This window comes from Oncorhynchus mykiss, chromosome 22, assembly GCF_057628025.1.
Source record: "Oncorhynchus mykiss isolate SJ-2025 chromosome 22, ASM5762802v1, whole genome shotgun sequence".
NCBI lineage: Eukaryota > Metazoa > Chordata > Actinopteri > Salmoniformes > Salmonidae > Oncorhynchus > Oncorhynchus mykiss.
In genome coordinates this window covers 5609687-5636681 of record NC_143043.1, presented here as the reverse complement: position 1 = coordinate 5636681, position 26995 = coordinate 5609687, and the positions used below count along the sequence as shown (strand labels likewise).

Here is a 26995-nt window from a genome sequence, read left to right as displayed (position 1 = left end):
GCATCAAAGCAAGTACTGTGTAATGACACACAGTACAATACTGTAACACTGACTGTATTACGCTGTTAAAAGTAAATGCTACTGTAAATCGGAATGAATGACTGGATGAACAAATTAAATTAGTTGACAGAGGGGTTTGTATTTCATAGTATTTTACTATAATTACAAGGGATTGGTGCAAGCAGGTTGGCTGATGGGGAAAGTGTTTACAAACATTACAGCATATTAATCTATATTTGGTGTTTTATACCACTTGCACTTCCAGAGGTCTTAACAAGCACTGTCCGAAAAGGGATTCTACAGAATACAGACCATTTCCAATGCGTTTTTTGAGTTTTATTTATTTATTTATTTTATTTTACCTTTATTTAACCAGGTAGGCAAGTTGAGAACAAGTTCTCATTTACAATTGCGACCTGGCCAAGATAAAGCAAAGCAGTTCGACAGATACAACAACACAGAGTTACACATGGAGTAAAACAAACATACAGTCAATAATAAAGTATAAACAAGTCTATATACAATGTGAGCATTTTGTGGATATACACCATATCCTGACAAATTCTGAATCCAGATGAGTCTTTTAGACATCTATGACATTGGGATTACTCTCTTTATGTTGACAAATACTGATTGTATACATCGCATATCTGTGTTTTCTCAAGATATGAAGCAATTTTGATTCCAGATATGCTTCTCTAGGCTGAGGTCCATATCTGCATGTTGATATGTTTTTTGATGTGCTGAAAATCAGGATGATTTCTGATGCATTTCTGAGTTTTCAGCACATGCACAATATTTGGACAAACATAAATCTGTATTTTTTTTTCATGCACATTTTATTTTGGGATTCCCTCTGGATATCACACACTGAACGGCTGGATATTGATTCATTAGATATCCTGAGGCCTATTTCGACATCTTATTTTCTCTATATGATGACAAGTACTGACAGTAGGCCTACATATTGATATCCTGAATAAGGACAACTTCTGATGCTCATTTGAGTTTTGAGGACATGTTCAATAAGTTGAAAAATATGAAATCCATATTTTTTTAAGAACTTGATCTCATGTTTTATTTCCCTCTGCATGAAGACACGTGCAAACCGCAAGCACTGTAACTGGTAGTCTAGCAGGAAAAATCATGAATTTTCTGCTGGGGACATCCAATTTGTTATTTTGGGTGCCACAAATGGGTCTGTAAACACTATATTAAATAAATACAATTATATATATATACACAGTTGAAGTCAGAAGTTTACATACGCCTTAGACAAATACATTTAAACTCTGTCTTTCACAATTCCTGACATTTAATCCAAGTAAAAATTCCCTGTTTTAGGTCAGTTAGGATCACCACTTTATTTTAAGAATGTGAAATGTTAGAATAATAGTAGAGAATGATTTATTTTAGCTTTTATTTCTTTCATCACATTCCCAGTGGGTCAGAAGTTTACATACAATCAATTAGGATTTGGTAGCATTGCCTTGAAATTGTTTAACTTGGGTCAAACATTTCAGGTAGCCTTCCACAAGTTCCCCACAATAAGTTAGGTGAATCGTGAAAAACAGAGTTTAAATGTATTTGGCTAAGGTGTATGTAAACTTTCGACTACAACTGAATATATATTTAGCAAAGATTGGCCTACCGTTGCATCTTCACAGAAAATGTGTTGTGATTGGAGGGTTGGAATTGCTATGCTGCATTTTTTGGAAACTTGGATTAAATATGATAATGTTTGCCTTTCCGTCCCTTTTATAACCTACTACTGAACATGGTGCAAATGTATGCTCAGATATTGTATGTCACCTTCATGTGAAGAAACAGTATGATTTTCAGCACCTGAACACATAAGATCATTTTGGAGCTAGACATTTCATGAGTCCGATTTAGCACATTTTCCATCAGATATAGGAGGATGAATACTACATATGTAACGCTATCTATTGAAATTGCGATTATTTAAAAAAAATACAGATACATAAATGGTCAGTTAATGATTACAGATATGAAACGTTTCTGAAAATATGCCTAAGTGTAAATAAAGGCTTAGATATGTCAGCATGTTGACGCATACCCTCTGCGGAGTTAGAATATCCTACAAATATGTAACTGGGTGCATGTGCATCAGGTGCGTGTTTTGATAGTATCTCAGCCTAGATATCTCCCTGGACTCATATGATAGCAGGGAGATTTTTGAGGTCCAGATTGGACGCATGTAGAAACTGTCCCATTACGGAGAATATCCTAGCTCCGTATCTGAAATGAAGGACATGCATATCTGGAGCATGTCTGCACCCTACATTTAACAAAATGTCAGATATCTGGAAATATATAGTTCAATATTTCACTTAATATTGACCCTTTTCGCCCAGTGAAATTCTCCCAAGCTGGCAGCGGCTACAGTGCAAAACAGACCGAAAGGTTAAGGTTGAAGACTTCCTGCCACTCTAATCTGTCCCCTATACATTTTAAATTGATGGGGCACTATAACCATATAGGAGTTCAATTGGTACAGCATTCTCACTAATGGGTGCAAGAAATATAGCGTCACACCTCAAAATATGTTAATCTGTTAATTAGCCAGAAACAACAATACCATGCACCTACTAGTGGTCAAACGGTATTTGGCGCACCAAAGATACGGTACTGTATTATACAGGGTGGAATTACAGTACCATTCGAAATACAGCAATTATTTCCCCGACCACCACATTTTCCCATAATGCACCATGATTTACAGTATGCTGCAGTAAAATGTTTCAGAGTATTTTACCGTTGATAATACAAAAAATGACCACATAATTGACAGTTTTCCATTACAGTGTAGGCTACTGTACAAGGCATTTGCAACACACAAACAAACACCATGATGCAAATACGACATCCCCACCAATGTTTGGATCTCATTAGATCTGTTTGATATCGAAGCGCATCGTATTAGTCCCTTTAAAACCCACTGCTATCAGCAATATTGGACATTGGATTCCTTTATTATTTCAGTGAGAGTCAGGGATAAGAATCACACAGAGGATGAGGAGGTCCCAGGAAAACATGCTTCCTCAGTCCAAAGGGACAGTTAATGAGGCATATAATGTAATAAATCTAGACACATCGACCCAGGCCATTGCTGTTGAGAGCAGCCCCTACCCTGACTCACAATGTAGCTGGCCAGCCATGCTCATTAGACACACACACACACACACGCACACACACACACCAAGGGCAGTGGGTGCTGTTTAAGATGAGGGAGAATTATATATTTTTTAATGAGCATGGCATTATTTCTATTACATTATATTGGATGTCTGTTATTCATATTCCGTTCACCCAGTTCAATGTAACATCGATAGGTTTAGGCTACTACATGATACTCAAATGTTCCTTGTATCCATCATGAGGTTGCTATATCCTAGCCTATGAATGAAAGTTTACAAAGTAGGTGTACAGGTCGAGAGAATTTTGAGTAATCAAGGTGACAGACACATTCAATACTGCATTGCACTAGCTATCTTCTTTTGCTATCTAAGTGACTATTGCCTTTCTCGTTGAGTCAACTACTCATCACATTTTATGCACTGCAGTGCTAGTTAGCTGTAGCTTATGCTTTCAGTACTAGATTAATTCTCTGATCCTTTGATTGGGTGGACAACATGTCAGTTCATGCTGCAAGAGCTCTAATAGGTTGGAGGATGTCCTCTGGAAGCTGTCATAAGTACTGTGTAAGTCTATGGAAGGGGGTGAGAAACATGAGCCTCCTCGGTTTCGTATTGAAGTTAATGTACCCAGAGGAGGAGAGAAGCTAGCTGTCCTCCTGCTACACCATGGTGCTGCCCTACAGTGTGCTGCTGAGGCTACGATAGACCTTCATTGTAAAACAGTTTGTTGTAATCAACACACACACACACACACACACACACACACACACATACACACACACACACACACACACACACACAGCCTTACATTAGTCAGTAAACTGAAAGGGAGACACTTGGCATCCCCTCAGTTCTGCTAAGATCCCAACACTAGGCGCAAAGGGATTCCATTTGGACCGGTGTATAGTTGGACTGGTTTGCTCAGTTAGTTCGAGTATTGTGCACCAACATTTGAAACTACAAACACAATTTCTTAAAAAACACATTGAAACCGTGGTGACGAGAAATGATTGGAAGTATACTGTACTGTGCTGTAATGTAATGTAGTTTTCTGTACCTCGTCCGAAGCAGGGCATGTTAGACGTTCCCTTGCACTTCTTCAGGCTGCTCTCCAGAGACAAGGAGCAGGACAGAGGGTGCTCACATTTCTTCCCCATCCAGCCTTCCTTACAGTCACACCTTCCACAGTTACACTGGCCATGTCCTGGGGACGAGGAGGGAGAGTGTAAAGATGAATGGGTTGGGGAGGAGAAATGGAAAATAGTGGAAAGATGAGGTAGAAGAAAGAGTGTGAGTAGATGGGGTGATTTGTGGTTGGGGGAAGAGAAAGAAGGGAGCGAGTGGGACAGGGATGGAGGAAAAGGGACTGGAAAGGATGAGGGAGAATTTAGTAGAATTCTCCCTCATTTTATTTTAGTAGAATTTAGGGAAAGGTTCACTGTGTTTTGACAAACAAAACACCATAAACGTAAAAAGCTGTTCCAATGCAAATAAATGTACTTTATCATCACCAATAGAAGGCACAGTGAGAGCATCCATTACATTTCCCCAAGAAGTTACTAAAACCTCCTTACCAAAAAATATAGTTGGAAAGTTACATATGAAACAGCATAACGTTTAATGGCTATAAAGTTTTACTGTTGTATTAGAACCAGATGGAAGAGTGTTTTTGGTGTTGGCCCTGTGTCTGTGATCTCAGGGTAATCCTGAAAAATAGTATTATTCCACCCAACGCCCAATTTCTAAAGCTGAATCAGCTGGACTTTAATCAAGAACAGAATGTATCCGCTTTCTGAAGTTCATGTAACCCTCACAAAGATCTTTGGGTTACTTTGACAAAAGACTGTGTGATATAATGGTCTGGTTTGTGTCCATGTTGTTAGTTGATGTTACATTTTGTTCATAATCACCTTTCAAAAACCTTACATTCCAAACATTGCTATGATTCTATTGTTTGCAATTCTCCTCTGCCCTGTTTTTTCAAATTCAATCAAATCAAATTTCGTCTTACAGTGAAACGCTTATTAACAAGCTCTTAAGCAACAGTGCAGTTTAAAGAAAATGCCTTTAAAAAGTAAGAGATAAGAATAACAAATAATTAATGAGCCGTAGTAAATAACAATAGCGGAGCTATATACAGGAGGGGGGGGGCTGGATGCAAATAGTTTGGGTGGCCATTTGATTAGATGTTCAGGAGTCTTATGGCTTGGGGGTAGACGCTGTTTAGAAGCCTCTTGGACCTAGACTTGGTGCTCCGGTAGCAGAGAGAACAGTCTAAGACTAGGGGGGCTGGAGTTCTTGACTATTTTTAGGGCCTTCCTCTGACACACCGCCTGGTATAGAGGTCCTGGATGGCAGGAAGCTTAGCCCCAGTGATGTTTATTTGATTTGATCTTTATTTATACAGGTTTTTCTCATTGAGATAACCTCTTTTCCAAGAGAGACCTGGTCCAATAGCAGCAGAGGGAACAACGTTTCAGACAAAACAATTGACACAACATTAAACAAAACTATAAACACACATACAGTACAACAAAAACATTGTACATTAAAAACACAAACGTCTTGACTAAAAACAGCTGGCCTAAAAACAATTACACTCTTCTGTGATATATACAGTGGGGAGAACAAGTATTTGACACACTGCCGATTTGGCAGGATTTCCTACTTACAAAGCATGTAGAGGTCTGTAATTTTTATCATAGGTACACTTCAACTGTGATAGACGGAATCTAAAACAAAAATCCAGAAAATCACATTGTATGATTTTTAAGTAATTCATTTGCATTTTATTGCATGACATAAGTATTTGATCACCTACCAACCAGTAAGAATTCCGGTTCTCACAGACCTGTTCGTTTTTTTTTAAGAAGCCCTCCTGTTCTCCACTCATTACCTGTATTAACTGAACCTGTTTGAACTTGTTACCTGTATAAAAGACACCTAATGGCATTCCCCACAGAAGTAAAACAGGAAATTAAAAACTTTCACAAGATAGGTAACCGAGATTAGCTTGCCCTTACAGTTGTCCTATGTCAGTACATGTTAACATTGCATTAACATTGCATTAAAGTGACATATAGAATGCCTTACATTTGAATGTTTCAGACCGAAGCGAACGCAGCCAGTTGCCTTCCTGTCTCACCTGAACAGAAGTCGTCAGAGTATCTGTCATAGGTTGCGTGACAGCTCCTCTCATCACACTCGCAGGTGTCCCCGTGAATGTCACCCCAGTCCCCTGATGGATCCACATCATAGCATGTACACTCCCCACATATGCAGGTACCTATGCACACAGAAAAGAATGCACACACACACAAATACACACACAATATTTTCCAAATTTGGAGTTGATTCTGCTTTCAACACAAAATCCAGTCTAATCCTTTTCTAACTAAGTGAATGTTTATGCACCATAGAGATCAAACAACAGAGGGCCTATGGGAGCTCAAAGAAAGTCAGAGAGGTTACAAACATTATTCTGTTGTATGGAATATTTTAGGCAAGGAAACCTTATTGAACACACAAGAGCCTTCCTGCCTATGCCTCTTGAGTTTAAGGATTAGGAGGTTTGCTGAGACATTTTCAGTTAGTGACAGTAACACAATCAAAGTCTGGCTGAGAGGGAAGGCAGACTGATTCCCCCTGAGTCTCAAATCCCTGGTAATGACCCCAGAGTGCAGACTGTTGACAGGAAACGACCACTGCTATAAGATTGGAGGGACTGGGTTTGGGCAGGAGTATGGCAGTAGCCTTAGTGGGCATAGCAAAAGCCAATGGCAGGAGCCTAGGGGTGGGGCACTGGGCAATGGCAGGAGCAAAAGCAGGAGCCAAGGAAGGGGCACGACAATGAGCAAAGTCAGAAAGCAGGATTTCAGGCAGGGGGGGGAGAATAAGATTCAGTATAGTATAGGCAGATGTATGGTCAAGCATGGTCAGGTCTGGATGTAATCTGTGATAGTGGAACAACCGTGGCTCCCATGCCCTTTCTCTATCCTCCTTCCCACTCTCCTCTAATTTCCTAGCTCACGTACCTCCAACTCTCTCTTTCATTCTTTTCCCTCTGATGAGTCTAAGCCAGGGTGCCGGTTGAGCAGTTGCCAGTGGAAATCCCATTTTCTCTTATCAGGCGCAACAGGACAGGGGAGCCCTGGGGGAGCCAGGTCAGTTGGCAGGCCTCTTGACTAGGGCAGACACATGGCAGACTTGGCCTCTGGCCCTGGATCTCCTACCCCTACTGGGAACCCTGGAGCTCAGGCATCCCTGGCTATAGAGCCATGCTGTTTCATGCCACTAACAATATCACTGTTCTAAAAACATGAATACAAACCACAAGTCCTGACTTTTACACCTGGACCTGTATATCTCTGAGATAGACACAGAGTGTACCAAACATTAAGAACACCTGCTCTTTCCATGACATAGACTAACCAGGTGAATCCAAGTGAAAGCTATGATCCCTTATTGATGTCACTTGTTAAATCCACTTAAATCAGTGTAGATGAATGGTAGGAGACAGGTTAAATAAGGATTGGTAAGCCTTTTAGACAATTGAGACATGGGTTGTACATGTGTCCCATTCAGAGGGTGAATGGGCAAGACAAAAGATTTAATGGCCTTTTAACGTGGTATGGTAGAAGGTGCCAGGCGCACTGGTTGAGTGTGTCAAGAACTACAACGCTGCTGTTTTTTTTTTACACTCAACAGTTTCCTGTGTGTATCAAGAATAGTCCACCACACTAAAGACATCCAGCCAACTTTACACAACTCTGAAAAGCATTGGAGTCAACATGGGCCAGCATCCCTGTGGAACGCTTTCGACACCTTGTAGTCCATACCCAGAAGATTTGAGGACGTTCATTAAAATATATATATATATATATATATATATATATATATATATATATATATATATATATATATATATATTAGTATAGGCTTATACAGTACATAATTCTCCAGCAAATATTTTAAGTGTTTGCCTCTTTTTACATTGTTTCCAAAGAATGTTCAAAATCAAATGTTCCTATTACTAAAGGCTTGTTTCTATGTCAGTTTAGAATGAAGTTTTATGCTGAAGTAAATTAAATTGTACGTGGAGAGTTCCATACACACACACTGGGTGTGTCTATTTCCTTTCACAGAGTGACTACTGCAGTCTGGGACACCTGCAGCTCTTCTTCCTCCAGTTGAACACAATCTCACAGATTAGTCAGGCACCACAGGCACTGTGTAAACCAAACACAACGCCTGATTTTGGACTGAGGGAAACTGTAGGTTTCTAGTAGAGTAACCCAACTGTAGGTTTCTAGTAGGGTAACCCAACTGTAGGTTTCTAGTAGGGTAACCCAACTGTAGGTTTCTAGTAGAGTAACCCAACTGTAGGTTTCTAGTAGAGTAACCCAACTGTAGGTTTCTAGTAGGGTAACCCAACTGTAGGTTTCTAGTAGAGTAACCCAACTGTAGGTTTCTAGTAGGCTAACCCAACTGTAGGTTTCTAGTAGGGTAACCCAACTGTAGGTTTCTAGTAGGGTAACCCAACTGTAGGTTTCTAGTAGAGTAACCCAACTGTAGGTTTCTAGTAGAGTAACCCAACTGTAGGTTTCTAGTAGGGTAACCCAACTGTAGGTTTCTAGTAGAGTAACCCAACTGTAGGTTTCTAGTAGGCTAACCCAACTGTAGGTTTCTAGTAGGGTAACCCAACTGTAGGTTTCTAGTAGGGTAACCCAACTGTAGGTTTCTAGTAGGGTAACCCAACTGTAGGTTTCTAGTAGGGTAACCCAACTGTAGGTTTCTAGTAGGGTAACCCAACTGTAGGTTTCTAGTAGAGTAACCCAACTGTAGGTTTCTAGTAGGGTAACCCAACTGTAGGTTTCTAGTAGAGTAACCCAACTGTAGGTTTCTAGTAGGCCAGCCCAACTGTAGGTTTCTAGTAGGGTAACCCAACTGTAGGTTTCTAGTAGGCTAACCCAACTGTAGGTTTCTAGTAGGGTAACCCAACTGTAGGTTTCTAGTAGGCTAACCCAACTGTAGGTTTCTAGTAGGGTAACCCAACTGTAGGTTTCTAGTAGGGTAACCCAACTGTAGGTTTCTAGTAGGGTAACCCAACTGTAGGTTTCTAGTAGGGTAACCCAACTGTAGGTTTCTAGTAGGCCAGCCCAACTGTAGGTTTCTAGTAGGGTAAACCAACTGTAGGTTTCTAGTAGGGTAACCCAACTGTAGGTTTCTAGTAGGGTAAACCAACTGTAGGTTTCTAGTAGGGTAACCCAACCGTAGGTTTCTAGTAGGGTAACCCAACTGTAGGTTTCTAGTAGGGTAAACCAACTGTAGGTTTCTAGTAGGGTAACCCAACTGTAGGTTTCTAGTAGAGTAACCCAACTGTAGGTTTCTAGTAGGGTAGCCCAACTGTAGGTTTCTAGTAGGGTAACCCAACTGTAGGTTTCTAGTAGGGTAGCCCAACTGTAGGTTTCTAGTAGGCTAACCCAACTGTAGGTTTCTAGTAGGCTAACCCAACTGTAGGTTTCTAGTAGGGTAACCCAACTGTAGGTTTCTAGTAGGGTAACCCAACTGTAGGTTCCTAGTAGGGTAACCCAACTGTAGGTTTCTAGTAGGGTAACCCAACCGTAGGTTTCTAGTAGGCTAACCCAACTGTAGGTTTCTAGTAGGCTAACCCAACTGTAGGTTTCTAGTAGGCCAGCCCAACTGTAGATTTCTAGTAGGGTAACCCAACTGTAGGTTTCTAGTAGGCTAACCCAACTGTAGGTTTCTAGTAGGCCAGCCCAACTGTAGGTTTCTAGTAGGGTAACCCAACTGTAGGTTTCTAGTAGGCTAACCCAACTGTAGGTTTCTAGTAGGGTAACACAACTGTAGGTTTCTAGTAGGCTAAACCAACTGTAGATTTTATTTCTGCATTGCACCTAACACAATGTTCTGTTGCACCTACCACAATGTACACTTCTCTTTGAGTTTCAATCTCGCTCTCTCTCTCTCTCGCTCTCTCTCTCTCCTCATTCTGCAGTGTAGGTAAGTAGAGTGTTAAAGGTTGTATTCACACCGTGTCAGAAGTCCACTTGACCACAATTGAGAAATTCAGCTCTGTGGTCGAGTTCAGTCCATGTACCACTTACCCTTAATTTTTTTGCTGAAAAGTTCACGGGGACAATTTCTGCAATGGACTTTTTCTCCTGCCTGTCCAAGCTCAGATGAGAATTTCAGTGGAATATACAAAATGAGGGATTTTTTAAAATCTTTCTCTCTCTCTCTCCTTTTCTACCTCTCTCTCTCTCTCATGTTCTACCTCTCTGTCTCTCCTTTTCTACCTCTCTCTCTCTCTCTCTCCTTTTATACCTCTCTCTCCTTTTCTACCTCTCTCTCTCCTTTTCTACCTCTCTCCCTTTCTACCTCTCTCCTTTTCTACCTCTCTCCTTTTCTACCTCTCTCCTTTTCTACCTCTCCTTTTCTACCTCTCTCCTTTTCTACCTCTCTCCTTTTCTACCTCTCTACCTCTCTCCTTTTCTACCTCTCTACCTCTCTCCTTTTCTACCTCTCTCCTTTTCTACCTCTCTCCTTTTCTACCTCTCTCCTTTTCTACCTCTCTCCTTTTCTACCTCTCTACCTCTCTCCTTTTCTACACCTCACTCACTCACTCACTCACTCATTCACTCATTCACTCATTCATTCACTCACTCACTCACTCTCTCAGAGACTCAGTGGGACCAACCTCTGTTGCTGCAGATCTTGCCATCCGGAGACGTACATCTCCGCTTGCTCTCCCACGGGCTGATGTCACACTGTAATTCACATTTGTCTCCATGCCAACCGGCCGCGCAGTAACAGTTGCCACAGTAACACTGACCGTGGCCTGGAAGCAGAACAGAATGCAACAGTCACACAGAGACGAACAAACGCCTTCATCTTTACATAGCATACAACAAGAAACCTGTTATCATTGTTGAATCGTTGGGTGTCACTTTGGGTAAACATTTTCTGCCGTTTGGAATATTTCTGTCAATGTAGGTTTATCCCAGAGGATAATTACACAAGGTACTTTTATAGCCACATAAATTAAGGAAAGTAGTCCCCTTTTACAGTGCCTTAAGAAAGCATTCATGAATTCAAAATGGATTAAACACATTTTTTTCCTCACCCATCTACACAAAGCGAAAACGTGTTTTGATATGTTTGCAAATTTATTGAAAATGAAATACAGATATACTCTATCCCATTTACATAAGTATTCCCACCCCTGTGTCCACTTTTTAAAAGCACCTTTGGCAGTGATTACAGCTGTGAGTCTTTCTGGGTAACTCTAGGAGATTTCCACACCTGGATTGTGCAACATTTGCCCGTTATTGTTTTCAAAATGCTTAACGCTCTGTCAGCACACTGGGTTTTTAACAGTCCCGGTATTAGCGGACCGATATAGCCCTCGTAAGTGCAGGCGAAAAAACATTCTCAGCACCCCGCCCCCAAACATCTTCCCACGGCTATGTACCCATAACATGATGCAGCCACCACTATTCTTGAAAATATGGATAGTGGTACTCAGTCATTTGCCCCTAACATTGCAAACAGGATGCGTCTTTTCACTCTGTCAATTAGGTTAGTATTGTGGAGTACCTACAATGGTGTTGATCCATTCTCAGTTTTCTCCTATCACAGCCATTAAACTCTGTAACTATTTTAAAGTCACCACTGGCCTCATGGTGAAATTCCTGAGCGGTTTCCTTCCTCTCCGGCAGCTGAGTTAGAAAGGACGCCTGTATCTTTGTTTATCATTATCAAATGAATGGGTGAATTGATACACCATCCAAAGTGTAATTAATAACTTCACCATGATCAAAGGGATATTCTGTGTCTTCTTTTTCTTTACCCATCTACCAATAGGTGATCTTCTTTGTGAGGCATTGGAAAACCTCCCTGGTCTTTGTGGTTGAATGTGTGTTTTAAATTCACTGCTTGACTGAGAGACCTTAGAGATAATTGTATGTGTGGGGTACCGAGATGACGTAGTCATTCAAAAATCACTGTTATTGCACACAGTGAGTCCATGCAACTTACTATGTGACTTGTTACGCACATGTTTATTCCTGAACTTATTTAGGCTTGCCATAAGAAAGGGGTTGAATACTAATTGACTCAAGACATTTCAGCTTTTCATTTTTAATTAACTTTTGAACATTTTTGAGAAACTGAATTCCGATTTGACATTATGAGGTAGGCCAGTAACAAAAAATGTCAATTGAATCCATTTTAAATTCAGACTAAAACAACAAAATGTGAAAAAAGTAAAGTACTTTCTGAAGGCACTGTATATCCTGGTAATTAGGTTCACCTTTAATTACAGTTATTACAGACACCGGCTGTGTCCCAAATGGCACCATATCACCTATATATACATAAATATATAATTAATAGGGTGCCGTTTGGGACGCAGGCACTGTCAATCTCTGTGCTTTGAATCTCCTGAAAAAATGTAGTGCCTTTCTCTCACAATGGACTGATGGGGAGAGAACATAATGTGTTTTATTTCAAATTAAATTAGCGAATGGTTAATTAAAGTTCACAACCAGGGGATCCCAAACCTTCAGGAACCTATGGATAAGTATAATAACACCACTAAGTGATTCAGAAAACATTAGGTCAATCTTTAATTAACTTCCTGTTAACCTTTTCTCAAATTAAACTGTGGAATGTTTTTCCTATTCACAGAAGCTTTACAGATTGCACTGTCAGAAGTGCATTTGATTGTGCAAAGCCTGTGGTCTTGTGGTAAGTTACCCGGCTGCTTGAAAATACTGTACGTATGCCACCCCACTGTGTCTATCCCCGTTTCAATCCCCGTTTCAATCCCCGTGTCCATCCCCGCCTCAATCCCCGTGTCTATCCCCGTGTCTATCCCCGTGTCAATCCCAGTGTCTATCCCCGTGTCAATCCCTGTGTCTATCCCCGTGTCTATCCCCGTTACTATCCCTGTGTCTATCCCGGCCTCAATCCCCGTGTCCATCCCCGTGTCTATCCCCGTCTCAATCCCCGTGTCAATCCCAGTGTCTATCCCCGTGTCTATCCCCGTGTCAATCCCCGTGTCAATCCCCGTGTCAATCCCCGTGTCTATCCCTGTGTCTATCCCCGTCTCTATCCCCATGTCTATCCCCGTGTCAATCCCCGTGTCTCCCACTCTATTTCTAACCTGTCTGAAAGGAATATGGCATTCCCCTATCTTTGGAAAAAAGAAGTGCGTTTGATTTGCTCAGGCACAGCATGTCCCAGATAGAGGGAGTTTGACACTTGCTACTGGTTGCGTACATTGGATTACATTTCAGCCAGGTTTGCTGTCAGAACTAAACGGTTGATGCCACAGGACTGCCAGTTCCTTAATCTAGTGTCAACTCCCTCTATATAGGGAAGATGCTGCTTCTTGTGAACATGCAATGTTCACTAGCTGCAGTTGACTGAATCCCAGCTAGAGTAACACGACCAGGGTGGGAGTAAGAGAGCATACCACTGCCAATATTGGAGACAGTTTCCATCAAATCCTGCATTAGGTCTATAACAGTACAGCTATTTGTTTAAATGATATTCAAAATGAGGTCAGAGAAAACAATTTGATGATAACACAGTCTGTCTCAGTGGAAACAATGGTCTGTTTGATGTGGAGGACATATTCTAGTGGCTACTTCCACACACACCACACAGGCTCAGGGGCGTACCTCCACACACCTCTCCGTTGTCCTCGTCCAGACATTCGCTGTCGTCACACTCACAGAAACGTCCTGTTACCAGACTCTTGCCATCGGGGTTGTGACACATGCAGCTGCCGCAGTGACAGGAGCCTGTCAGAGACACAAACGTCTGTGTGTGTGTCTGTGGTGTGAGTGTGTGTGTGTCTCATCTGTCTGTCTGTCTTGATGTGATGCACATTAAGGGGTGAGGACACAGCTGGTTTGCAGATGTGCTTTGCGAGGGGTTGTGTGTCTCCACGTGTGTGTTGGGGCTCAGGCTGTGAAGCCTGCGCAGTGTTTGAGTGTGCATCTGCTTTAGGTCCGTAAGGCAGGGTGACAGCATGCTGTGAACGGATTTGCATTCACACATGCTGATTGGTCTTGCAATCAGGCCACACACGTACTCACAAAAACACAGACACACAGACACACACACGGTCAGAGGCAAGATCGTTAGGGTTATCCACAGGTGGGTATGGTGAGTCTGAAGTAATAAGCTTGTGCCTTCAGATGCGCAAGCACGCCCATAGGGCTCTGCTCAAAAGTAGTGCACTATATAGCGAATAGGGTGCAATTAGGGACGAAGCCACAGCTACTTTTCCTGTGTCTGTGTAATTGTAGTTGTGTACCTGTGCTCACATGAGAGAGAGAGAATAATAGAGACAACACAAGGATAATAAAGCATGTGTCATAACTTTGTTAGCAAGAAAGAGTGAGGTGAGATACCTGTGTCAATATGAAAGAGGTTGAGGAGCGACGGCATAGTACAGTATACCTGCGTTGGAGCACACTACTCCCTGTGGGTTTCTGCACAGCTCCTTGCTCTTCTTGTTGGTCAGGTTACAGTCTTCCTGGTACTGGCAGGCCTCCCCGAACCAGTCCTCATCACACTCACACTTCCCACAGTGACACACACCATGGCCTACAGGGGAAGGGAGATGGCAGAGTCAGATCAAACGTTGTGAGAGGTGTAGACCTAAGTTATAGCATTTAGAGACAATGGAGTATTTTGATCAGCTGATGTTGAAGGCACAGTACATAGTGTACACATTGAAGTTCTCACATGCAGACACACAATGTATTGCTAATACACAGGCACACAGGCACACAAGTGCACAGACACTCACCTGCACACACACAGCCTTGCATTTGCCAGTTAACTGAAAGGGAGACACTTGGCATCCCCTCAGTTCTGCTAAGACGCTAAAGCTCTTCAGTCTAACCAGATGATGCAATAGTCCTCCAATCCTATCCCTACATCTTTATTTAACTAGGGATGTCAGTTAAGGACAAATTCTTATTTACAATGACGGCCAAGGAACAGTGAGTTAACTGCCTGGGGCAGAACGACAGATCTTTACCTTGCAAAAATCCCCAGCTCGGGATTCGATCTAGCAACCTTTCAGTTACTACCCCAATGCCCTAACCACTAGGCTACCTGTCACCCCTTACATTACACAAGTAAGCCATGATGATTAGGATTTATACTGTAGAGTATTTATTCCTATTGTAATATTATTCAAATATCACATCTTAAAACAAAGTGTTGGGAGAGAAGAGGGTTTAGGTAGAACACATTTTAAAGAGGCTCCCTGGTCTAGGCCGTCTTGCTCTAAAGGCAGACCTACATTAGATTGCGTAACTGTTGTAATAAGGCCAGCAGGATAATAGGCTTAACTGCTTCTGACACCATTACAGACATGATTGATAGACAAAAATAAGGATTTTAATTTTTCCTAATCAAAAAGGGTTCTGCTGCCTTAAGGTCGTCTCTCTCACACATACTTTCTCCCTCTCATTGATTTCTGTTGCACCTACCACAATGTACACTTCTCTTTGAGTTTCAATCTCTCTCTCTCTCTCTCTCTCTCTCTCTCATTGCGTTTCTCTCTCACACTCTTTCCCTCTCTTTTCCCCATTCTCTCTCTCTCTCTCTCTCTCTCTCCCTGTTTCAGCGGATGAAACATGACGACTTTGAAAAGGGAAGAAAATACCCAGGTAGCACATGACGTTCTGAAAACCAAATGCTTCTTAAGAGTTTGGCAAGCTTGGTGAAATTGGTTGTCCTTTGGTTATTTTGTATACAACCTTGGCACAACTTTCTGGGAATGGTGCAGGATAGTTGACTTTGGAACATTCTACGCACATTTAAGGAACATGACCAAATGTTTTATTTATTTTCTTGGTTTTTCATTACTTGAAGTTAACAGAATGTTTTCTAAAAGTTCAAATATAATTACATTTAATGTCAATTTTGGTGGTGTTGTAGTAGCAACATTCTCCAACTGGTTTGACTTTGGGAATGTTCTGAAATAGTTCAGAGAACGTTAAGAAACAACATTCTTCTGTGGGAATTTCAGTACTTCAGCATAAGGTTTTCTACAGGTTTTCTCGTGGTTCTATTTCAAGTAATTTTCTCGAATTGTTTTCAAAGAACGTTAGGAAAGCTTTCCGTAAAAACTTTAGTAACATTCGTAGAACATTGTAGGAATGTTATTTATAAACATATACATTCCGTTCTCAGCATCAAGCAAACTCTCTATATCCTCTAACTCAGGGCTCTCGAACCCTGTTCTTGGAGAGCTACCCTCTTGTAAGTTTTCGCTCCAACCCCAGGTGTAACTAACCTGATCCAGCTTATCAACCAGCTAATAGTTAAAATCAGGTGGTCTAAATTAGGGTTGGAGTGAAAACCTACAGGACGGTAGGTCTCCAGCAACAGAGTTGGAGATCCCTGCTCTATTTTGTTAATTAAGTGTGTCAGGTGTATTGGCCACACCTGATTTTAATGAGTGCTTGTTTCCTTTGAAATGGGGTCTATTTGAATAGACTAAAACAAACAGCTTTGTATGAGTAAAAAAAAAAAGATTAATTTCAATTAATTTTTTAATAATTTTGCACGCCCAATTTTTCAGTTTTTGATTTGTTAAAAAAGTTTGAAATATCCAATAAATGTCGTTCCACTTCATGATTGTGTCCCACTTGTTGTTGATTCTTCACAAAAAAATACAGTTTTATATCTTTATGTTTGAAGCCTGAAATGTGGCAAAAGGTCGCAAAGTTCAAGGGGGCCGAATACTTTCGCAAGGCACTGTAAATGTGCTAGCTGGGCACATTATGTTAAAACACATTTTCCAATAAATGTGTAAGAAACCATATTTGTTGCGTGGTTTCACAGCCATATTTGTTCGAATCACTTTAATCTTCTGTATAACACATTTCAGTGGTGAAGATTAGCGGTTGTTTACTGTAATCAAGTATATCTGTTTTCCGTCTCTGAAATTGAGGGCCAAAAACATGTTTAGGTATTCGGAGGGTTTGTGAAACTGCTTTGTCTGTGTACCATTACTCATAATTCTAATAGCTGAAGTGTGCAATGTTGAACACAGGAGAATTCATACAATGAAAATGAAGTCTGTTGACAAGTTATTATAAATGTTGCTCTTGTCGCGTTTTGCTGGGGCCTTGCATGTCATACTCCATCATTCGTCTGCCTCGTCCATCATGGAAATATGATGTCCTCTTCAAGGGCTATCCATCAGGCCATAAAAATAGGCCTTGTCCTCATCACGCTCCTCTCATTACTGATCTGTCCCACCAGACTGCAGAGGAGTTTTTATGCCCAGGTTATTTCATATCATGTAGTGTTGTTCTATCCAAAACACTTATCTTAAAAATGCCATGCAAAAAGTGGAAATGTCCACAATCAACTCTCTCCATTCTATCCCCTTGTTGCTGTTGTTTAAGTACATAACTCAAGTGAAGGTTTCAAGCTCAAGTATTTACTGATTTGATGCTCATGTATTTTATTATATCCTTCTTAGAAGAAAGGGAAAAAAATGCAGGATTAATCTTTCACGCTAAGTATTTTGCCAATGTAGCAATCAAAAACAACCCAAAAGTATGGAGAAATGTTTGTTATCTAGATGTAAAATAGATCTATATTATTATTATCATTACTATGAAGTACAACAATGGGGGCTAGCTGTGGACAGAATGTGTCCTGTGGGTAGCTTCAGAGCAGCTGTATTCTCAACAACACTAGCTTCTCCGAGTGTTAAAGCTATCATCAAAGCTGTCAGCACATCACAGACCAAACCCAACCCCAGAATATGGCGTCCATCTGAATAACCTTCAACTGAAAGACACATAGCCAAGCCCAGGCAGGCTGAGGGTTCCGCCATCACAGCTGTACATGTTACTATAGTATATTGAAGTGTTTGAACAACTTAATGACTATTCGCCCGCTCCCACATCTTTTTGTGCTCTTGCCAACTCCGTGAGGCCCATATGTTGATGGAGGTTGAACAGATGCAGGGTGAGGTCTTTGTGCATTTCATCAGTCTCTGTGTGGCACGTGCCAAAGAGATAGCAGGGCTTGCTGTACCACCTCAGTTTAAGACCTGTCTCCTTGGTAGCAAACTCCGTTAGCCATAGAGTGCCCAGATCCTTCTTTACTGATTGACAGACATATTTAGCCAATGACACGCTCTGACAGATAGACCCAGCCAATGATAATGAGGCAGACAGACAGATTCAGCCAATAAGGCCTTGGGAAAGACTTTATCAAGCCCAGCAGCTGTGGGAGTTAAAGATAGGTGATGCACCGTCACCGTCAGATAAACTGTTGATGGGGAGAGAAGCAATGACTCATTCAGGAGGCTAATTTGAGTGTTTTTATTCCAGTCACGTCTTTCCTGTCCGCTGATAAATGGGGGATATATCATTTAGATAGAGGTGAACAACAAAGTGGGCTTGTTTGAAACACAGTTTAAGATAATAATGAAGCAATCTTGAGTGATATAACCTACCCTGGCTGTTCAGCTAAAAATGGACAAAGATGGTGATGTGTCATTCTTGTTATGAGCTACTCATTAGACTTTACCATGACACATCCAGCTGTATATGGAGTGGATTTCAACAATATATAAACACAGGGATATGTAACATTTAAATTACTTGTGAAATTAGCTAAAAAGGGAGAACAGGACTGTCATTAAGAATCTCAAACTAGTTAACTAGTTAAGTTAATACAACCTCCACAAGTCAGCCTTTCACTGTTAGTCTACACCTGTTGTTTACGAAGCATGTGGAAGATACAATTTGATTTAATTCAAGACTATTATACAAAAACGATGAGGACCCCAAGTTGAAAACCTGGTTCTGTAATGAGCAAATTAGGAAAAATGTTTGATTGTCTTCTGTGTTCATTTACTGCTTGGTTCCCGGGTTTTATAGCCTGATGGCATTTTTCCATTCACTGTCTCTATTAAACACAGAAACATTTTGGTAAGTAATTATTCCATCCTTGCTCTCTTTTCTTCTGTGATGTGGAGCGTGAAATGGCTACACGTCAGGTCACGTCTTAAGCGAGAGAGGAAGGAGTCACATGTTTCAAGTAATTATTTATCCTTATAGAGCCGCAGAAGACTGAGAGAGAGACCAGAGTCATAGATATACCACGAAATAGAGTGATAAGTAACAGTAAATCAGTCATTTTCATTCTATAAGTCCAAAACGCATTGTGATGTTTGTTTCTTCTTCATAGAAGCGAAGGGCAATAACTCTGAACTGATGGAAAGTATATAATGGAAGGATAACAGCCAGGACAGTTAAAGAGATTATGCAGAGTAAAAAAATAAAATAATTCAGCCAGTAATTCTGGCAGTAGTGCTAAAAAGCTGAAAGGATCCCCCAAAAATAGTGTCCACCATCACAGCACCACAGTATTATTCATGATCATTGCGCTGGCACATGGCTGCAGTGTTCCAAGCATGAAGCGGCCTAATGTAACTCCCTGAGGAACCTGAACACACATCAGAGAGCAGCTCTCAACCTCTCCTTCATAGCCGCACTGGACCCATTAGGTGAGTCATCATACAAGCACACAGTGCATCACATCTGTATTAGAGCACATCAAAATATACGCCATGAAGGAAAGAAATGGAGAATGAGGGACAGGGTAATGAGGTATAATAATAAGTACAGCAGAGTACTGTAGAATCCTTGCTGCAAATTCAGAGACCAGTAAATCCGTAGTTGACAAAGGGTGTTGTTCTATTGGTGGACGAAGGGACTGGACATTTTCAATAACTTCAACATTTGCAACGAGGACGTGAAATGCCAGAGGAGAGCTTTCCCAGGGGGAAAACTGGTTGTAATGGCAATCTTATCTCGGTCAGGTTGTATACTGGCTGAAAAAATATGTTTTTTTCCCGCAACAAATAAGAGAAGTCTTTATGTGGTTGTATTCTAAACAGACAACAACCAGAATATTACGTCTTTCCTGTGACGTCTGGGTTGTGGATCATAATGCCAAAATATCTTCTACAATAGTTTGCCTGAAGTTTGGAGGATATAAGATTCATGCTCAAGTGTGCCATGGAAACTCTCTCTTTCCTGCATTCGGGGAATGTAGGGAAACCTTTTTCTTACAGCACACTGACGTGCACTCAACTTGACGAAGATGATGCATCTGCCAGACACCCACAACTGTTGTGTCCAAAGGAGTCGGAACTACTCAGAGGCAGGCAGGGTGGATTTCAGATTAAGCCAAGCCCAGAATTACGTAAACTCCCCTGGGGTGGGATCGCCTTGTGCCGTGGCAGGGCTGACTGGAACAGAACAGTGAAGGAGACTCTGAAACACCAAAGCCTTCAGTAGGGAGGGAGGGAGGGAGAGGGAGAGAGAGAGAGAGAGGGAGAGAGAGAGAAAGAGAGAGAGAGAGAGAGAGAGAGAGAGAGAGAGAGAGAGAGAGAACTGAACACACATCTAAAGACCTTTCTGACAGAGCACAGCTAGGGCAGTCAATCAGCAGAAAAGGGATTTTCTCTTGCCCAGTTTCTCACTGTCCCCTTTCAACCAACCGCCCCTCACAGATAGAGGAGAGAGGAGGACACAGAGAGATGATAAAATCCACACAAATCATAAAGTTACAGATTCTTTCAGATTGGAGAGACATTTAGCTTTTTGTTGAAAGTCCTCTGGGGGAAGAGAAGGAGAGTTGGCGTACCAAAAGGGTTGAGAGCATCTGACCCATGCAAAATTAGTTGCTCAAAGGCCCAATGAAGATGTTTTTATCTCAATATCATATCATTTCTGGGTAAAAATGACTGGGTAATTACCTTATTGTGAAAAAATAGCTTCTTTGCAAGAGCAATTTCTCAAGCAATAATTTTATTAGGACTGGGGAGGGGTAAACTGAAAACTAGCTGTTATAGGCAGAGAGGTTTGGAACTCTCTTATTGGTGTATAAACGAATTCACCAGGCAGGCCAAAACTCCATTCCAGCAAAACAGGCTGAAATTTCAGGCGGTCTTTTCAAACAGCTCTTACACTAAAAGGGCATTATCCAAATCTTTTTACATTTCACAGTATTATTCCAACCTCACAGTGTGGAAATGTATATACAACACAAGCAATCACATTTTTGACTGCACTGGGCCTTTAATTCATCTTCAATGAATAAAGCAGATAAAAGTGTCATTATAACCCATTTGGCAATAAATCGTTACTTGCAAGACCGAATTACCATTATCATCTGCGAAGGTGAATACTTTTCTTCAGTACGGAAGACATGGAGTTCACTCACTGCATCCGTTTATGCAGTATTGCAGAACCCCTTGATCTGGATGGGAAGGTTGACCTACCTACAACAATTTGCAACGTTTTTAACATCTTTAAACAACATTCACTCGCTAGCCTCATCTGAGGATTACTTCAAGAATGAGCTTTGCACATAATTAATGTTTAGATCACCTTGAACAGGCTGCTGGTAACCTATTGTGCCCCAGGTCTCACTTAGTGTGTCTGACAGTGGAAAAGATTAGGCATCAGAGAAAAGGAGAGAGAGAGAGAGAGAGAGAGAGAGAGAGAGAGAGAGAGAGAGAGAGAGAGAGAGAGAGAGAGAGAGAGAGAGGAACCAGTTATTTCACATGGCTCATTAAAAAACAGAATAATCCTATAAAAAAAATGAAACACTGTGAAAGGGATGGAAACATTGCCACGTCGAGTCGCCATGAGTCTGAGAGGACCAAGTTCAGAACAAAAACACATTATACCAAAGGAATAAAATGTTTTAACTGTGCACCAATTAAAGGTTACTACACCAACAATGGGGAAAGTTCAACCAAGTTGTGGCTGTTTACATACAATACATCACTAAATATGACTTTATTCCTGGGATCCTCTCCTATTTTACTGTTGTTTTTCTTTCCTGATTATATTAAGCCAATAGACAGAAATATACAAGGTTGATCAGGGACAAACCAAGACAAAAACAAAACAGATAACAGGTAAGTCCTGCACAGGATTGCAGTAGCATATTTCCCCCCAGTAATGGACATTTATAGGGAATGTTTAGGACATGATCCTGGGAGCGCTCGGCAGAGTGCCCCTTTTTGCATACAGAATTATGTCGCCGGGGGTTTTCAGGGAAAATTAGGAATCTGCAACCTCTGAGTGAACTCTGTTACCTCTTTGTAGTGTTGATATTAAATTAGACTACCGTCATGCCATGCCGTACTGTTATCAACAAAAACTATGCACATTGTGTTTTCTATCTGCACAACAGATGGACAGAAGAAACAAGGACTTCATGCGAATCAAACCTCCAGGCGGATTGAGATCGCAAACCGGATACAATAGTATATTGTCTCTCAAACTTTTAAGAAATGTCACATGATCAGACATTTTGCAGTGACAAACAGCTAATTCAACATGCAAAACATACATGTATCTTGCTGCTGAACATCTCTTGCAGATTTAAGCCAGTTCATTCTCAGATAACTTCAACAGCGAGTCGCTACAGTCGCTACTTGTTGCTTCGGCTAGCTGTACATCTAGGCCATGTGTCACTGATGAATAGCATCCAAAGGAAAAGCTCAAGTTCAAAGTCAGCCCAGCTAATGTGTTTGGAGGAGGAAAACCCATAGTTTAGCCCTAAGGAGGAAAATCCATAGAATCCTATCTGGGGGCAGTTGGGAGAGGCAGAGATAAGTGAGTCACAGGAAGAGCATGGATGCTGGGCACAGTACAGTGGAGAGAGAACTTGGCAAATGCAGTGAGAGAGAGAAATGCTCCATTTGGTCGTCTTCTTACTGTTTTGAATAACATTGACATGTGAGGAGTGTGGTTATAGGCAGTTACACACACGTGGATGAATATGCAAGTGTGTGTGTGTGTGTGTGTGAAAGTCTAACTGCACCCCATTAACAGGCTGAGGCAGAACCTTCACTCTCCGGACCCGTGAACCATAATGAGCTCCTTACCAGCTCCCAACCTGTCTGCCCAAATAAATCACTCTCTCCCTCACACACAAGCAAGCATGCAGGTGCACAGCAGTGGCGGTCGGTGCCATTTAAGATTAGGGAGGACACGTTTTTGTTTTTAGGAGCATGACCTTATTTTTATTTTCCCATTTAGTTTTGTTTGCTTCCATTTAAGAAATGTTTTTCAACAGAATCAGCAGAATCAATAAACCCCTGAACACCCGCACACACAGTTCACTTTCATAGCAGCCACATACAAACAGCCTGATCACTTTGCTCGTTGTATAATTCCTGCTCACATCTACACACCCTCCTCCTCTCACATTTTCCCTTCACTTGTGGACTTCATTGCACAACACAACAAAACCGCTAATCGATACACACAACCTACATCGTTGTCACCATATTAGCTAACATCTTAGTCAACATATCTACATATCTACTAGAACTAAAGAGTTAGTAAACCCACAACAATCATGCAGTACAGTGTACAGCAAGCGGTTTATCAGTTACAATAAAAGTTTACCATGAGTTCCAGTGTTGGATAGCCTTACCCAGCTAGCTAGCATAGAATCCCTCTCTGTTTAAGCTGGGTGTTTGAGTAGGCTAAACTAGCTAGCTGCATCCGCTAGCTAAGTAAGTGAAAGTGAAAAAAATACTCTCTCACTCTCATTTTTGAATCAATGTATGTGTTCAAAACTGTTAAACAATTGTCTTTCTCTCTCTTTAAGTCAGCTACTCACCACATTTCATCCACTGCAGTGCTAGCTAAACGTAGCTTGTGCTTTCAATATAAGATTAATTCTCTGATCCTTTGATTGGCTTGACAACGTGTCAGTTCATGCTGCAAGCGCTTAGATAGGTTGGAGGATGTCCTCCTGAAGATGTCATAATTACTGTGTAAGTCTATGGAAGGGGGTGAGAACCATGAGCATTCTAGGTTTTGTATTGAAATCAATGTACCCATAGCTGTCCTCTGGCTACACCATAGCATTACCCAAGAGAGTGTTGTTGAGGCTACTGTAGACCTTAATTGCAAAGCAGTGTGTTTTAATCAATTATTTGGTAACGTGAAGTTCACAGGAGGTTGGTGACACCTTGATTGGGAAGGACGGGCTCGTGGTAATGGCTGGAGTGGAATAAGTGAAATGGTATCAAATACATCAAACGTGTTTGATGACATTCCATTAGCTCGGTTGCAGCCATTATTATGAGCCGTCCTCCCCTCGGCAGCCTCCACTGGTGAATATATTTAGTATAGTTTTATTTAAAAAGCATAAGCTCTGAGGAGCCTCCATTGGTGCACACGTACACATACACTAACACACACTCTCCTGAAGGAGCTCAATTGCACACCCATGTATGTACACACACACACACACACACACACACACATGCCTTTAGGCCTGTTAAAGATTGTAGATCTTCACCAAGAAATATATTTATTACTTTCAAGTTCATGAAATTGGATAGTAAAGTAGCTGTTACGATGGTATTCATCAGTGTGAATGCTTTGATTTAGTTCCACTGGTTTCAAAGAAGAAAGATTGCAGCATGTTTCAGGATAATTTGTATCAGGTGTTCAGGATATGGAATGTTTGGCGACTGCACAGCAGTTAAATGTTCAGATACTTGTAGTGCCTGTAGAAATGTTAATAAACAATGCATAAAGTGCTTCCCTTTCACTTAATAAGAGGAAACAGGAATAAATATGAACCCCAATACAGCTAAAAAAAAATCACATTTGATTGACAGTAGCTTAACATCAATTCCCCTTGAAAAGACAAAACTATTAAAAAAAAAATTTTTACAAAATTTACAAGACAGAATCTCGAACTTGAGATGTTTTATTTTTCCAAATCCATTTATTTCATTACGCCCAGAGCCATAATCCCTGTAGTCCCTGACTGGATGTCAGCACTCTTTAGTATTTCAAGGAACAATGCCAATAACCACAAGAGACTGAAGAGGATGAGGGAAAGAGTGGACATATTTGATGCTAGAGAGGTGTGCACTCAAGCTCAAACCAGCTCCATGGATTTGTGTGGACGCACATCTCCTTTCTGAGAACAATTACCGAAATGTCAACTGAACGGCCGCCCAACTTCAAAAACAGACTGGCTATCTAACAGAAGCTAATGCCACCATGACGCATGTGGATGGCAAGCTGTCTATTCCAAAATGTATGATTTCTCTGATGTGTGTTCTAGAACTAATAAGGCCAGAGCATTCTTATTCTGTACCTATAAAGTAGCGACCGGTCAGACCAACTGACTACACTTTCAAAATGTACTTTTCGATCTCTATTAAAATGAATGGCTGTCAAATTTAAATGACCTTCCAGATGCTGATGAAAGGAGAGAGTGGGGTAAGTTGAGCCAAATGGGTAGTATGAGCTACCCTTGTTTCTAAGAAACCATACACAAAATGTATAATTTGGTCCAAATACCGTATGAAGAGCTTTGAAATGTTGGTAATGGCTCACATCCACACCATTATCCCAGAAACCCTAGACCCACTCCAATTTGCATACCGCCCAAACAGATCCACAGATGATGCAATCTCTATTGCACTCCATACTGCCCTTTCCCACCTGGACAAAAGGAACACCTATGTGAGAATGCTTTTCATTGACTACAGCTCAGCGTTCAACACCATAGTACCTTCAAAGCTCATCACTAAGCTAAGGATCCTGGGACTACACCTCCCTCTGCAACTGGATCTTGGACTTCCTGACGGGCTGCCCCCAGGTGGTGAGGGTAGGGAGCAACACATCTGCCACGCTGATCCTCAACACTGGAGCTCCCTCGGGGTGCGTGCTCAGTCCCCTCCTGCACTCCCTGTTCACCCACGACTGCATGGCCAGGCATGACTCCAACACCATCATTAAGTTTGCAGACGACACAACAGTGGTAGGCCTGATCACCGACAACGACGAGACATCCTATAGGGCGGAAGTCACAGACTTGCCCGGGTGGTGCCAGAATAACAACCTATCCCTCAACGTAACCAAGACTAAGGAGATTACTGTGGACTATAGGAAAAGGAGGACCGAGCACGCCCCCATTCTCATTGACGGGGCTGTAGTGGAGCAGGTTCCTTGGTGTCCACATCAACAACAAACTAGAATGGTCCAAACACACCAAGACAGTTGTGAAGAGGGCACAACAAAGCCTATTCCACATCAGGAAACTAAAAAGATTTGGCATGGATCGTCAGATCCTCAAAAGGTTCTACAGCTGCAACATCAAGAGCATCCTGGTTGCATCACTGCCTGGTACGGCAATTGCTCGGCCTCTGACCGCAAGACACTACAGAGGGTAGTGCGTACGGCCCAGTACATCACTGGTGCTAAGCTGCCTGCCATCCAGGACCTCTACACCAGCCGGTGTCAGAGGAAGGCCCTAATAATTGATTGTCAAAGACCCCAGACACCCCAGTCAAAGACTGTTCTCTCTACTACCGCATAGCAATCGGTACCGGAGTGCCAAGTCTAGGACAAAGAGGTTTCTCAACAGTTTTTACCTCCAAGCCATAAGACTCCTGAACAGATAATCAAATGGCCACCCGGACTATTTGTATTGTGTGCCTCCCCCCAACCCCTCTTTTTACGCTGCTGCTACTCTCTGTTTATCATATATGTATAGTCACTTTAACTATACATTCATGTACATACTACCTCAATTGAGCCGACCAACCAGTGCTCCCGCACATTGGCTAACCGGTCTATCTGCATTGTGTCCCACCAACCACCCGCCAACCCCTCTTTTACGCTACTGCTACTCTCTGTTCATCATATATGCATAGCCACTTTAACCATATCTACATGTACATACTACCTCAA

At 41.6% G+C, this 26995-nt stretch overlaps 1 protein-coding gene across 1 annotated transcript in view; it reads right to left on the bottom strand.

Annotated features, from left to right (window-relative positions):
• Positions 1–26995, bottom strand: part of itgbl1 (integrin subunit beta like 1) — a 115806-nt gene that overhangs the window by 79823 nt on the left and 8988 nt on the right. The window contains exons 3-7 of the mRNA XM_036958515.2: positions 14658–14804; positions 13871–13993; positions 10882–11022; positions 6307–6447; positions 4219–4365 (exon numbers count right to left, since the gene is read on the bottom strand). Coding sequence (XP_036814410.1) covers positions 4219–4365; positions 6307–6447; positions 10882–11022; positions 13871–13993; positions 14658–14804 — 699 coding nt within the window. The remainder of the gene's footprint in view (positions 1–4218; positions 4366–6306; positions 6448–10881; positions 11023–13870; positions 13994–14657; positions 14805–26995) is intronic.